The sequence below is a fragment of the Epinephelus fuscoguttatus genome, linkage group LG1, assembly GCF_011397635.1.
Source record: "Epinephelus fuscoguttatus linkage group LG1, E.fuscoguttatus.final_Chr_v1".
Lineage (NCBI taxonomy): Eukaryota > Metazoa > Chordata > Actinopteri > Perciformes > Serranidae > Epinephelus > Epinephelus fuscoguttatus.
Genome location: NC_064752.1, coordinates 47,991,061 through 48,004,704, shown reverse-complemented (window position 1 = coordinate 48,004,704; position 13,644 = coordinate 47,991,061). Strand labels below are relative to the sequence as shown.

At 39.5% G+C, this 13,644-nt stretch overlaps 1 protein-coding gene across 1 annotated transcript in view; it reads right to left on the bottom strand.

Moving 5' to 3' along the window:
* Positions 1–13,644, bottom strand: part of mfsd4aa (major facilitator superfamily domain containing 4Aa) — a 31,119-nt gene that overhangs the window by 16,330 nt on the left and 1,145 nt on the right. The window contains exons 2-6 of the mRNA XM_049571228.1: positions 12,061–12,259; positions 4,290–4,541; positions 2,406–2,535; positions 2,220–2,335; positions 1,129–1,302 (exon numbers count right to left, since the gene is read on the bottom strand). Of these exons, the coding sequence (XP_049427185.1) occupies positions 1,129–1,302; positions 2,220–2,335; positions 2,406–2,535; positions 4,290–4,541; positions 12,061–12,259 (871 nt within the window). The remainder of the gene's footprint in view (positions 1–1,128; positions 1,303–2,219; positions 2,336–2,405; positions 2,536–4,289; positions 4,542–12,060; positions 12,260–13,644) is intronic.

Below are 13,644 nucleotides of genomic sequence, written 5' to 3'. Positions count from 1 at the left end.
GTTGGCTGTCCTCTGGGAATACACAGTGTCTTAGCAGTTTGATTGAGGCATTTTTACATTAAATGACCTACACAGGTTTCATAGTTGATGTCATAGCTGTCATAGTCCTCTCTGTGTTGAGTTTCCATGTTTTTGCACCTTTGTTTTGTTTTTACATCTGAGGGCCACCATACCAAGGGCTTTGGAGCCGAAAAAGTTTAGTTGAGAGAGCATTAGACTGAAGATCTAAAGGTCCCTGGTTCTTTCCTGGGTTTGCCCTCAGTTGGAAAAACAAAACAAGTCACACACAAATGGAAACTCAACATAGAGAGGACCCAATCAGACATCAACTATGAAACCCATGTAGGACATTCATTGTAAAGAGGCCCCAATCAAACTGCTATGAGTCATCAGCTCTAACTAGTGTTCCCAGAGGACAGTCTAAAAACTGCTGCAAACATACAGAATGGGACCAGGAACCAGAAGATCTTTAGCCTAATTAAACACTGATTAATTTTCTCAAATAATTTTCAGTGATTATTGAGAATAATTTTCTCAATAATCACTGATTAATTTTCTCAAATGTTGTGGTTTGCAGCTCAGTACAGCTCTAAATCTATTTGACCCCAACTAAAGAAAAACAGGAAAAATCTCAAAGCAAACAGTTGCAGTATAATTGCCCATGGCTATTTCATCATCCCAGGGTACAATTCACCTTTCAGACCATTAGAGGGCACAGCTGTTGCTGGTACAACGCAGACATAAGGCCCTTATCACTGCATATATTTTTAAATGTATTCAAAAACAAAGAGAAATTCGGCAGATAATGATATTCACTTGTCCTTACAGAACCTAAATCAAGTGTTGACAAAGCTGTTCACTTTGGCTTAAAGAACCTTTTGTTTGTATAACTCCTCATCTCCTCACTGGGTGCTTTCCCACCCAGTTCAAATATTTGGTTAGAACTATCATACAACAGCTGTGCATGACCTCTATTCCTTTTACAAGAAATTACTACTCAGTGCAACACACAAATTAATGTGGGAAAAAACCTGATGCTCACCTGTTGAGCTCTAATCTCACTGCACTGTGGTATCAACAACTTTATTGACTATACAGAGAATTTGTCTCCCAAATGTATGTTCATACCAGACTGAGCGTGAGCAGCCTGGGTGCTGTGTATCTGTAGGACAGGTAGATGAAAGCCAGTCTTCCTACTGTGATGGAGGCCCAGAATATACTGTCCAGACAACCGGCAGTCTTATGGCCCATCAGCAAAGGAGGGGACACTGCATAGGTGTAGACAAAGCCAGTGTAGGAGCCCTACAGTAAAACAAACACAGCAGGGGTCAACACTGCACAGAGCTTTTACAGTCTGACAATGTAGCTCCTATCTCTCATCCCCCTCCTTAATAGGAGACTTAAAACAACATGAAAAAATATCAATACTTTGTCTTCCTTCGAGTTGGTACATAATTTACATTTTGGAACTACAGACCCCACAATGCCAACAAAGTATAATGTTGCCATGGATTCAGTGAGTTTGCTGTGGGCAACAATGTATGTTACTTAGCCTTAATTTGTTTAAATTTTGGCACATCAATTAAGCATATAGCAGTTCCTGTTTGCAATGTAGCTATGGATGTACAGACAACTACCCCTTGTTTACTTTGATACTGAAGGAAACTTAAAAAACACTCGGTACGTTTACATACACACTTAAGTGGAACTACAGTTATAGCTCGACTAGGCCATTTAATTGGACTACTGTCCTTGTCCCAGTATACAAGCACAGGAGGGGAATCAATTTATTAACCAAAGTATGTCTGACTCCACTATGATAAGTGGTGTTATGCCCCCTTTCAGCTTGTTAGTATTGGACCTTTCTCTGATTGACCTATTACATCACGGACCAATCGAAACACAAGTTATCTACAGTTAGCTAGCAGCAAACTGGTACCATCGTGGACAACTTTACACCTTTGTATAGTTCATAAGTGCTGTACACTTTGCTTTTTATTTTTCTTCTCTTCAGCTGTTACACATCTAATGCTATTCTACTTCCAGGCCAAAGCCCGGAGCGGAAACTGTAGGGCCTGCACAGAGCCCCTCAAGCAGTTTGGGTCTGATTGACTGTATACATGAGTATCTTTGTCTTACGTGTCACCCTTCATCCCCCCGCCCTGGTTTTGAGTGTTGTGTTTGATGTTTGTGTGTGTAGTGTCAGCAGGTAGTCTCACTACAATCCCATCAGTGATGAAGAGGATGGCCCCACCCAGAACATGGAGGAGGAAGAAAGTAGCAGGGCGTCCTCGGAGTTTGGCATGATTACAGCAACCAAACACACTCCCATGACCTGAAGAGAGAGATACTGAAGTCTGTCACTGCTTTTGAATATAGTGGTCACAAGTACACAAGTGCATTACCTTGACCACTGTCCCAAGTGGGGCTCGCACTGGAAACAGAGTCTCTGTCAAGCAGACGTGGACTGTTGTTGGAGCAAGGGAGCAGTCTCTCATGGTACATCAAAGCGAGCACCGCTGCTGGCACTGGAAGCTTCCAGAACACACACACACAAAGAAGTTATTGTTAACTAAGTTAACAGTCAATACTTCCTGTCAGCTGATTCTTTCCCTCATAAAAGTAGAATCCGTGCTTTCTTATCTTGTCCTCTGCATCAAAAAAAGATCTAGTTCAAATATAAAATGATTTTTGGAAAATGATATTTCCACTGAGGTGGGAGCTTATCACTTTACATGAGAGGCAATATCCTGGCTTATAGCAAATAAGAAGAACACAACTGAAATCAGAGACATTTTTGTGAGTGGCTTTGAAGAGCAGCAACACTGTTTAAAAAGCTCTTTACATCATTAACTTCCATTATGGTCATTTTCACATGTAGTTGTGCAACACGGGGAAATATGGTCATGGGATACCTAAATTCTATGACTATGCCCCAAAACGAAAGGCCCGCCAGAGAGAAGGGGCATCAGTGTTGCAGAGTTCTGTTTTTTGGTGTAGGCCTACAGGTCCATCTGTATAACCAACTAATTATACATGTCATGTTTAAATTAAATTATACACTTTGCTTTTGCGGTATTACCATGAAAAAAATAGACTTGTCTGACTGTATTATTAAGTATATTTCATGACAACACATCCTGTTTGTAAGAGGACCTAAAGCTTTTTGGCCACAGCTTATGATGGAACACATGACAGACTGATGATGGAAAATCACTTGGTAAATGTTTGTTCTCTTTTTAGTGACGTGGCTGTCTCACACGGAAGCAACTGGACAGAGAAACACTAACATTGCTCAGTGGTAAAGACTCCTGACTTTATGACAGGATACAGCATGTCATGAGTAAACGTTACTCTTAGACCAAGAGTCTTCAGCAGACAGTTCATGACCTCAATAGGGAGTCTTTTGTGTTACTGCAAGGACATCACCTAGTTACTGTTGTGCAATCATGTGAGCTAGCTAATGCTAAATTATTGTGCATCACTTATCAATAACAGCGAGGTGAACTAGTTTTGATTTGATTTTTAAAAGGAATTTTAAAAGCACAATGGGAGAGAGAAAAACATAGAGGGTAGCACTTAAAGCATTACTAAAAACACTTTTTCCAAAGTGGTCCTCGGTGGTGACAGCGAAACTTTACATAAGAACATACACATAATTGCAAACACACAAATTATATCATAAACCTACTCATCCCCTTGTAACTCCACGCCCATGGTTAAAATTACCTCCCTCAAAGGAGAAGCATCAACCCTCCCAACAACTCCTCCTTAACTTTTGTTTATAAAAATTGCCTTTGTTTGGCTTTGTTTAATATGCATGGGCAGGTTGATCCATAGGGAGACCTCAGTATAGAAAGTTCAATTCATTTTAGGACTAGATGTTACAATCCCTTGATGCACATACTTGAAACTATGAGTGAAAGTGATAGTGCCGTCTGGGGGTTTCCGAGTGGAAGCAAAAGGGTTAAGGTTAGATGGACAGAAAAGTAGGAAAGAGCATTCCTATAGTTGATTACATACTGGTCTCTCCAAAGGTTAGTTACCAAAGGTGAACTAGTTAGCTAACATTAGCTAACAAAATGTTGGAGACCCCTGTCTTAATCAAATCACAGCTACACTTGGTTTCACATTTAGCCTGCCAACCAGCAGCTACAAGAATCACTGTCATTTACCCATTCAAAAGTAATATACATTTGAGCTTATGTACTAAATAGATAGCTTATACTAGTATGCATTGTATACATTTCATGAATCATATGACTCATGTAATATTGACATGAACTCACATTAATAACAGCCATAATCCAGAAAGCATACGACACCCTCGTGATGACCACACCCTCAGTGTGCAGAGGATACCGGGAGATGTTGGGTAGCCCTCCATGCCCAGCCAGGCTGCTGCGAAGGTGCTCTAGGTCAGAGGAAGAGGAGGAGTTGGCAGTCCAGTTGGCACCCAGGACACAGTTATCATCTGCCAGGAAGGGATCAGCCACCAGGGGACTGACCAGTGCTCCGAGGCCTATGAAGAAATGCAAGGCCTAGAGCCAGACATGGACATTGATCCCCTTATTATTATACTATATTTGGACAGTAACATTGTTTCTGTCATTTTGGCTCTGTATACCACCACAGTGGATTTGAAATAAAACAATTAGTGTGTTCTTTCAGTCCAGATATTCAGCTTTAATTATAAGGGTACTGACAACAATATTGGATAAACCATGCTGGAATTACAACTATTTCAATATAAACCCTATATTTCAGTTTACCAAAAGTGGTGGTATAAATTAATATTATATTATATTAAATAAAGTTAGTATATTATACCACCATCATGCAAGAATTACATCTTTTGGCAATTTGGTGTCCCTGTAGTTTAGTGTGCTGGCATTGCTCTGCAGTTGTAGGGGAAGTGAATAGAAATATATTCAACATGTGTTAATATCACCCAAATGTGCCGATCACCAGGACAGGGAAAAAACAAACCAGTGGCCAGCTCCTTATCCCTGCTGCTTCCTAGTAGCCTTGGAATGCAAAAGCAGAATTTGATATGTTGTAGACATTACAGGTGTCCAAGGACAAAATGATTTTTTCCACAGATAGCCAAGTATCAACTTCTGGTAATGAAAAATGAAGCCAATGCATATGCCTAAAACTGCAGTTCCTTGAATGACCACTTGAGGTTGGCTCCAGGAGCCAGTCCATCCCCATAGATCCCCAGTTCAAATTTTACAGCAAAAATAAACATGTTTACAGTCTGGTACAAAAAATAATTTTGGTCTCTATAGCTAATTTCCCCATTCATGAAAACAGCATGGGGCTAAATTTTTATATAACTTTCCATTTTACTTTACGTTAACTTTTTATCAAGGCTTAAAGTTATGCATATTTAAGGGTGGCACCTCTCTGAGTTACAGGCTGTCTGCAAAGCATCACTACAGTCTCTAAGTCAAATTCACCCCTTGCACCTCCACAGGTCCACCCTCTCATCCAAATAGGGTTACTTATGGCTCAAAACTAGAATTCAAGTTTCTCTTACATTGTACATCCATGTCTATGAAAACATGGATGCTTCACACACATTGTCCGCCCTACAGCACAGAACATCGATACAATCAGCACAGTTTCAAGGACACCATGATTAGCATCACCAGTTAAGTATCTGACCAAATATTTCCCCTTCTCTTCCTGAGATATTATGCTGCATAATGGCCAGAGAAGTGTGTTTTATGCAGAACATTATGATGTCACAGTGAAGCTGACCTTTGACCTTTTGGATATAAAATGTCATCACTTCATAATTTCATGCTGTTAGACATTTGTGTAAAGTTTTATCACAATTAGCATATGAATTCTTGAGTTATGGTCAAAAACATACTTTGAAGTCACACTGACCTTGATCTTTGACCTTCGACTACAAAATTCTAATCAGTTTATTCTTTAGTCCAAGTGGACGTTTGTGTCAAATTTAATGAAATTCCTTTGAGGTGTTCTTGACATATTGTGTTCACGAGAATGAGACAGATGCAAGGTCACACTGATCTTGACCTTTGGCCTTTGATCACTGAAATCCAATCAGTTTATTACTGAGTCTAACTGAACATTTGTGCCAAATTTGAAGAAATTCCCTCAAGGCGTTCTTGAGATATCAAGTTCACAAAAATGAGACAGACAAGGGGTGCGTTCCAAATCACATACTTTTTCTTTTTACTTTTAGCAGCTGCCTATACAAAGTACATACTGTCGCATGCAGTATGCATGTTGGGACATACCACTGTCTCATATCATTACGGCCTAAACTTTGACACTCTTACACATATATCCATTACCATGGAGATAAAACAAAAGACAGTTCACCGAGCTTGCAAATGGAGAAATGGAGAAATGGAGGTCAATCCGAAGAGCTCTGATGTTGTTATTTTGCAGTAAGTAATAACTGCATAAATTGGAAATTTTAAAATATTATATTCATGGTAGTAAAATTACAGAGGCTATACAGCTCATTATTTAATATTTGTGCCCTTTTTGTTGTTGGTTATATTTATGATTATTTTATTCAATTAAACAATTAATATTCCTATTATTACTAATCGACTGCTCATCAGTCAACTGAATGTGCTGTCATCCATCATTGGGACTTGTGACAGTCGATGTGACGCAGCGTCTGCTGTGCAGAGGACTGTGGGTCAGAACAGCCAAAAAAGCATGCTGGCTTGCATACTGCAAAATACGACCACATGTAGTAGAACATTCTGGTATTTTTGACATACCATGTATTGGGACACACTAAATCTTTCCCTGGCATACTATATAGTATGGTAGTATGTGGATCGGAATGCACAAAACCTCCATTGCTTCATATTGTTTTGTTATGCATTTTTAAAAAGCAAAGTCAAAAACAAACAATCAAATAAAAACATTTCAATATTTTACTGTACCTGTATGGAGTAGACAGAAATTAGAAACACTTCACAACGTGTATAGTAAAATATTTGTTTTAATGGTTAGGGTGCTGGCATGTATGAAACCTTAATGAACACTTAAAACCATGCATGTCATTTTTTTCTTTTTCTTTTTTCCTCTTTACCTATTTTTTGTTGTAAAAAACATTGATCAACATCCGCAATAAACTCAATAAACTATTTAAATATTTACTATTTAAATCACGCTGACAGCGTTTGAGCCAACCACAAAAATGTGTGGAATTTCATTGGTTTCATTTATTGTTTGTCCTGTGTGGTTGTGCTGCTGCCGTGGTCCTGCCTTATGCCTCCTGCTACTGTTATCATTAGTCATACTTCTACTGTTATTATTCACATAATGATTATTGTCACATATGTATACTGTGTAAGGGATAATGTATAATGAGCCGGTGAATACTGGGAAAATAACTCCCGACAGGGGAACAGAACCCCAACGCGGCTCATTATACTTTATCCCGCTTACTACACGGCTAATTTTCAGTTAAATAAATAATGTTGTCTGCCTCCGCGAAGTGCATTAAAACTGACCAGATTCGACAACTTTTGGTGAAAGTTTTGTACTCACCCAGGCTTAGTGGACTGAACCGAGGCATAAAACTCACGTAAAATGTCATTAAGCATGACTGCCGAGTGTGTATTCAAATCCGTGTTCTTTTGTTTTTGGCAGAGAAAGTCCATCAGTACCTGTAGTAGTACAGTACAGTATAGTACAGTAGCCCATTTTGTTGTCTTTTTTGTATTTATCTCATCTTTCTCCTCCTCTATCACTTGAAGCTCTTCAGGTATCAGTTCCTTGTGCCATTTTTTGCTTGATTTTTTTCCTTTCCTTCTCCATTTCTTTTTCTTCAGCGGCATCCAATTCCTCAAAATCCTTGTAGCTACTCTCCAAATAAGTTAAAAGAAATGTTAAAATCAGCCATTTCTGTTTGTTTTATCCCTCGGAAGTTGTTTGACAGCTGCAGTGTTGCAGGGCAGCGTCCCTAGCAACGCTGGGCTACATAGCAACAGTGTAATGACCGTTGCTACTAGCAATGGTCATTACACAGTAATATCAGACCGCTGAATGCCGCGACTGACCAATCAGAATACTGCATTTAATAGAGCTGTGTAATAAAACTGTGTATCATGGGCATAACAATGGAAATTTATAGAGTGATTTCTAATGATGTTACCTAAAGGAAGCATATATAGAGTAAATAGGATTGGTCCAAGCACAGAACCTTGCGGACCTCGAAAACAAACTTTAGTATGTAAGGACGATTCATTATGAACGTGAACAAACTGAAAACGATCAGAAAAATAAGATTTAAACCAGCTCAGTGCAGAACCTTTTAGGCCAATTAAGTGATCCAGTCTCTGCAGTAGAATTTGATGGTCAGTAGTGTCAAACGCCGCACTAAGATCTAATAAAACAAGTACAGAGATGAGTCCTTTGTCTGAAGCAATCAGAAGATCATTTGTAATTTTAACTAGTGCTGTCTCAGTGTTATGATGCACTCTATATCCTGACTGAAATTCCTCAAATAGATTATTATCATGGAGAAAATCACACAGCTGGTCTGCGACTACTTTCTCAAGGATCTTTGACATAAAGGGAAGATTAGATATTGGTCTATAGTTGGCTAACACCTCTGGATCCAGGGTGGACTTTTTTAGGAGGGGTTTAATTACAGCTACCTTAAAGGACTGTGGTACATAGCCTGTTAATAAAGATATATTGATCATGTCTAATAAGTGAGTGTTAACTAAAGGTAAGACCTCCTTAAGTAGCCTAGTTGGGATGGGGACACGTTGATGATTTAGATGAAGAAATCACTGCGGTCAATTCTTGAAGAGAAATCGGGGAGAAGCAATCTAAATATATATTAGGTCTTACAGCTGTGTTTGAGGGCAGATAGGTAAGTAAATAAGTAAATTTATTTATATAGCACTTCTCACAGAGAGGACTCACAAAGTGCTTCACAAGATAAAATACAAAAAATACAATAACAGAAACAATGCAAAATACACAAAAACAAATAAAAAGTAAAGTGCAGCAAAATACAGAGATGACACAATGGACAATTAATGGAACGCAAGCCTAAACAGATGTGTTTTTAACTGCTTTTTAAAAATGTCCACGGAAGAGGCCACTCTCAGCTCATGAGGTAGTGCGTTCCACCATTTCGGTGCAACAGCCTTAAAGGCTCTATCACCTTTCGTCTTTAGTCTTGTGTGAGGGACAGTAAGTAGGTGGCCTTCAGTGGACCGCAGTGACCTGACAGGACAGTGAAAGGACACCAGATCCGTCAAGTATGCAGGTGCTTGACCATGGAGGGCTCTGTAAGTGATGGTTAGAATCTTGTGCTGGATCCTGAAATTAACAGGGAGCCAGTGCAGGGATGCCAGGACTGGAGTGATGTGAGTGAACTTATGAGATCTGGACAGAAGCCTGGCGGCAGCGTTCTGGACCAGCTGGAGGAGGTCTAATGAAGTTTTATTTAGACAGGTGAAAAGAGAATTATAGTAATCCAGACGTGAGGAAATAAAAGCATGGATGATCAATTCTAGCTCAGAATAAGTTAACATGGATCTGAGTTTGGAAATGTTTTTGAGGTGGAAAAAGCAGGAGCGAGTGACAGTTTTGATGTGGTCATCGAAGAGCATGGCCTGATCAAATGTGACCCCAAGGTTTCTCAACTTGGGGCGCACATTTGCACTGCTGGACCCTAAGCAGCTGGTCACTTTAGATGCTGAGGCATCAGGTGCAATAATTAAAATCTCAGTTTTAGCTGCGTTCAACTGAAGGGAGTTAGAAGACATCCAGTCCTTAATTACATTCATACAATCGTACAGTGAGTCAATTCCATCGGTCCTATCAGGGTTAAAAAAAAATATATATATAACTGGAGGTCATCTGCATACATATGGTATGAGATACCTTCAAAATTGCTGATGCCATCTCTGAGAGGGAGCATGTATAGCGTAAAGAGGATAGGCCCAAGCACTGAACCTTGGGGCACCCCACAAGAAAGGGGGGCAAACTCTGATTTATGAGGGCCAACAGCCACAGAAAAGGATCGATCAGACAGATAGGATTTAAACCAATGAAGAGCGGTCCCTGAGATGCTTACCCTGTCCCCCAGCCTGTCTAAAAGGATGTGGTGATCAACAGTGTCAAAGGCTGCACTGAGATCAAGCAGAACCAGGACAGTGGATTTACCGGCATCGGAGGCCATCATGACGTCATTGGAGACCCTGAGAAGAGCAGTTACTGCGGAATGTAACTGACGATAACCGGACTGAAATTTATCTAAGATATTGTAACTGTTCAACACTGTCACTAACTGGTTTGCAACTGCTTTTTCTAGAATCTTAGATACAAAGGGCAACTTGGAAATGGGCCGGTAGTTACTAAGAACATTGGGGTCCAGATTGGGCTTTTTGAGAAGCGGCTGAACAACCGCTTGCTTGAAATGGGACGGGACACGACCAGAAACCAGTGAGCTATTGATTATGGAGAGCAGAGATGGACCAATAGTGCTGAAAACATTTTTCAGCAAAGTTGTGGGCAGGATATCCAGCGGAATAGAAGAGTCTTCATAGTGCACACAAGATCTACTAAGTCTTGTAAGGAGACAGGTGAGAAATTGTCAATAATTGACTGTTGTTTGGGAGGATCAGGAAGGGAGGAGAAGGAGGGTGTTATACTGGCCTTGACACTGGCAACCTTATTCACAAAATACATTAAAAAATTGCTGCAGTCCTCATCAGAGGACACAGGTAGAGCAGGCGGTCGCGCACCAGTAATGCTACTTATAGTGTCAAAAATGACCCTGGGATTTCTCTTGTTGGAGATGATGAGATTTTTAAAATAAGAGGCTCTCGCTACCCTAACAACAGAATTGAATTCAGCTAACAGTTCTTTAAAATAAAGACGATGTACTATCTGAGGACAGGAATTTTGCCTCTAACAGTTAGAATTTTGTCATTAAAAAAGCTCATAAAATTATTATTGCTAAGGGCTAAAGGATTACAAGGCTCAATAGAGCTGTGACTCTCAGTCAGCCTGGCTACAGTGCTGAAAAGAAACCTGGGGTTGTTCTTATTTTCTTCTATTAATGCTGAGTAATAGTTTGCTCTGGCATTGCGGAGGCCCCACGTTTTAAGACTGTCTGCCCAGATTAAACAAGATTCTTCCAGTTTGGTTAATCGCCAATTCCTTTCAGATTTTCGCGATATTTGTTTTAACTTATGGGTTTGAGAGTTATACCAAGGAGCGAACTTTCTTTGCTTTGGTAGGTTATTAGGGTTGGCCTACTTGATGGAGTAGTAAACTAGTGCTGTGTCTCAAATCACATACTTCCGTAAGTACACTTCCATGTAGTATACCATGTGCACTATGTACTTATTGGGCATAGTGCACGAATTTTGACAGGGTAGTGTTGTCTCAAACCAAACACTGCCGTTGTGCACTTACTGGAAATGACAACCGCAGCTGTTAGCTAGTTAGCAAACTAGCATTAGCATTCGCGTTATCGTTCGCTGTACCAAATCATTACAGACTGCTAAATTAACCCAATAAACATACTGGTGGCTTATATCCGACAACAGCTTAGTGATGATTAGTGCAAAAAACACATGTATATCTTACATTTGTACAATGCAGCAACGTTCATGGTCGAATATTAATTATCAAAATATTAAGTGTAAGTACAGACGTATGCGATTTGAGACAGCATAGGTTTCATTACACACACTAACAAAAGTTGTTATTTTTTAATATTGAGAGCAGATTTCACAACAGGATGAATACATTTTGATTAAATCTTTGATTTTGTTGGTAAGGGTTGTATAATCACTCACTTGCGCTGACATCAGCAAAGCTAACCCTTGAGTGTAGCATTGCTTAAATAAAGTCTAATTAACCAAAAAACTGTAATATGTTATTTTATAAGTACATATTTTTGTATCAGTAAACATGCACATCCACACTGACATCCTTAGATCCATCCTGTTGAACAGTACAGAACACACCCACAAACACACACATTTACAGCTGTCACTACCCCTTCCTTCCCTCTTCTCTTCTGACCTGCAAGAAGGTGGCGGAATCCTTCTGGTACAGCTTCACCAGCTGGAGGTTGGCAATGGTGTCAATCACCCCCATGGCTAAGCCAGCAATTGCCATGGCAACAGACAGCAGTACCACATGGTTACATAGCGGTATGATGGAAAACACAAGCGAGATGATGAATGTGCAGGAGAAAAGGGCTGACAGGGAAAACAGGAGTCTGAAGGAGACACAGAAAGAGAGACAACACCATTATGCACTATATTCACACTGTTAATGGCCTCCATCTAGCCACTCACTGAGAGGTGTACATCTTAGGCTTTTTTTTTTTCATTTAAGGTTTTATTTAAACAGTCGTTTGTTCAACATATTCTTAACCTTTATTAAAAGTCCCTATTCGTATAAAAATGTGTTGTCAATGATTAAGCTTATCAGTGCTGAAAGTCAGATCAGACTGATTAAGACAGGGAAATTCCACTTTCTTGTTGTCACAACAAAGTCACCTTGATGGTCTGCTGCTCCATTATCTTTTATTTATCACACCTTCACATTACGTTCACCTTGTATTCTGCGTCTTTCCTGCCAACTTTCGACTCTCCTTTTCACCTTGTCCTAAAAAAACAGTTAATTTAACATTAAGTCAATCAGAACTGTCAGTATTCATCAGAGGTCTGTCAGTCCACCACTGTGGTCCAGACTGAAATATCTCAATAACTAATGCATGGATTGCCATGAAATTTTGTACACAGATCCCAAGAGGATGGATCCTTCTAACTTGGGCAATCCCCTGGCCTTTCCTCTAGCACCAACAGCAGGTCAACATTTTTAATTATCCCGTAAAACATCTCAACATCTATTGGACTGATTGGCACAACATTTGGTACGGGCATTCATGGTCTCCAGCTGATGAATTCTACTGACTTTGGTGATTCTCTAACATTTCTTGTAACGCCATCAAGAGGTGGACATTTTTTGTTTTGAGTGATATGTCTCAACAGTTACTAGATGGACTGCTATAGAATTTGATACACACATTCAAGCCCCTCTTTGGATGACTTTGGGGATCCCCTGACTTTTCATCTCGTATAAAAAACAGGTAACATGTTCCTGACCACTTCACACATTCACTTTCACACTTCTGGTCACATTTCACTGGCTACTCAATGTGTGGGGTGAGGCACAGACCTGAAACTACTCTCTGTCATTTGAATGTTATAGATTTGCCAGTCAAATTTAGAATACAGTCTAACTTTTAAGGTGAAAGTGAACGTGGCCATTGAAATCCAATGAGTCTGTCATATCAAGTCTTCCACCTTAAGAGTAAGGCTGTATTTACTCTATGTGTCCAATTCAGCAGTTTTTATTGTATTTTTTTTTATTTTATTTTATTTTATTATTTTATAGCCCAAAATAGTCAGTTCTAAGTTCCAAAATATAGCTATGACCTCAGGCTTTCTAGAGAATGAACACAAGTAGGCATAATGACCTGGTATACTAAACATATTTCACTAAACAAATAAAAAAAAAAGAAATATTTCTTTGAATTATAAATATGTACAGGAATATTGGCACATTCTCAAATGTTAGAATAATTTATACTATTCA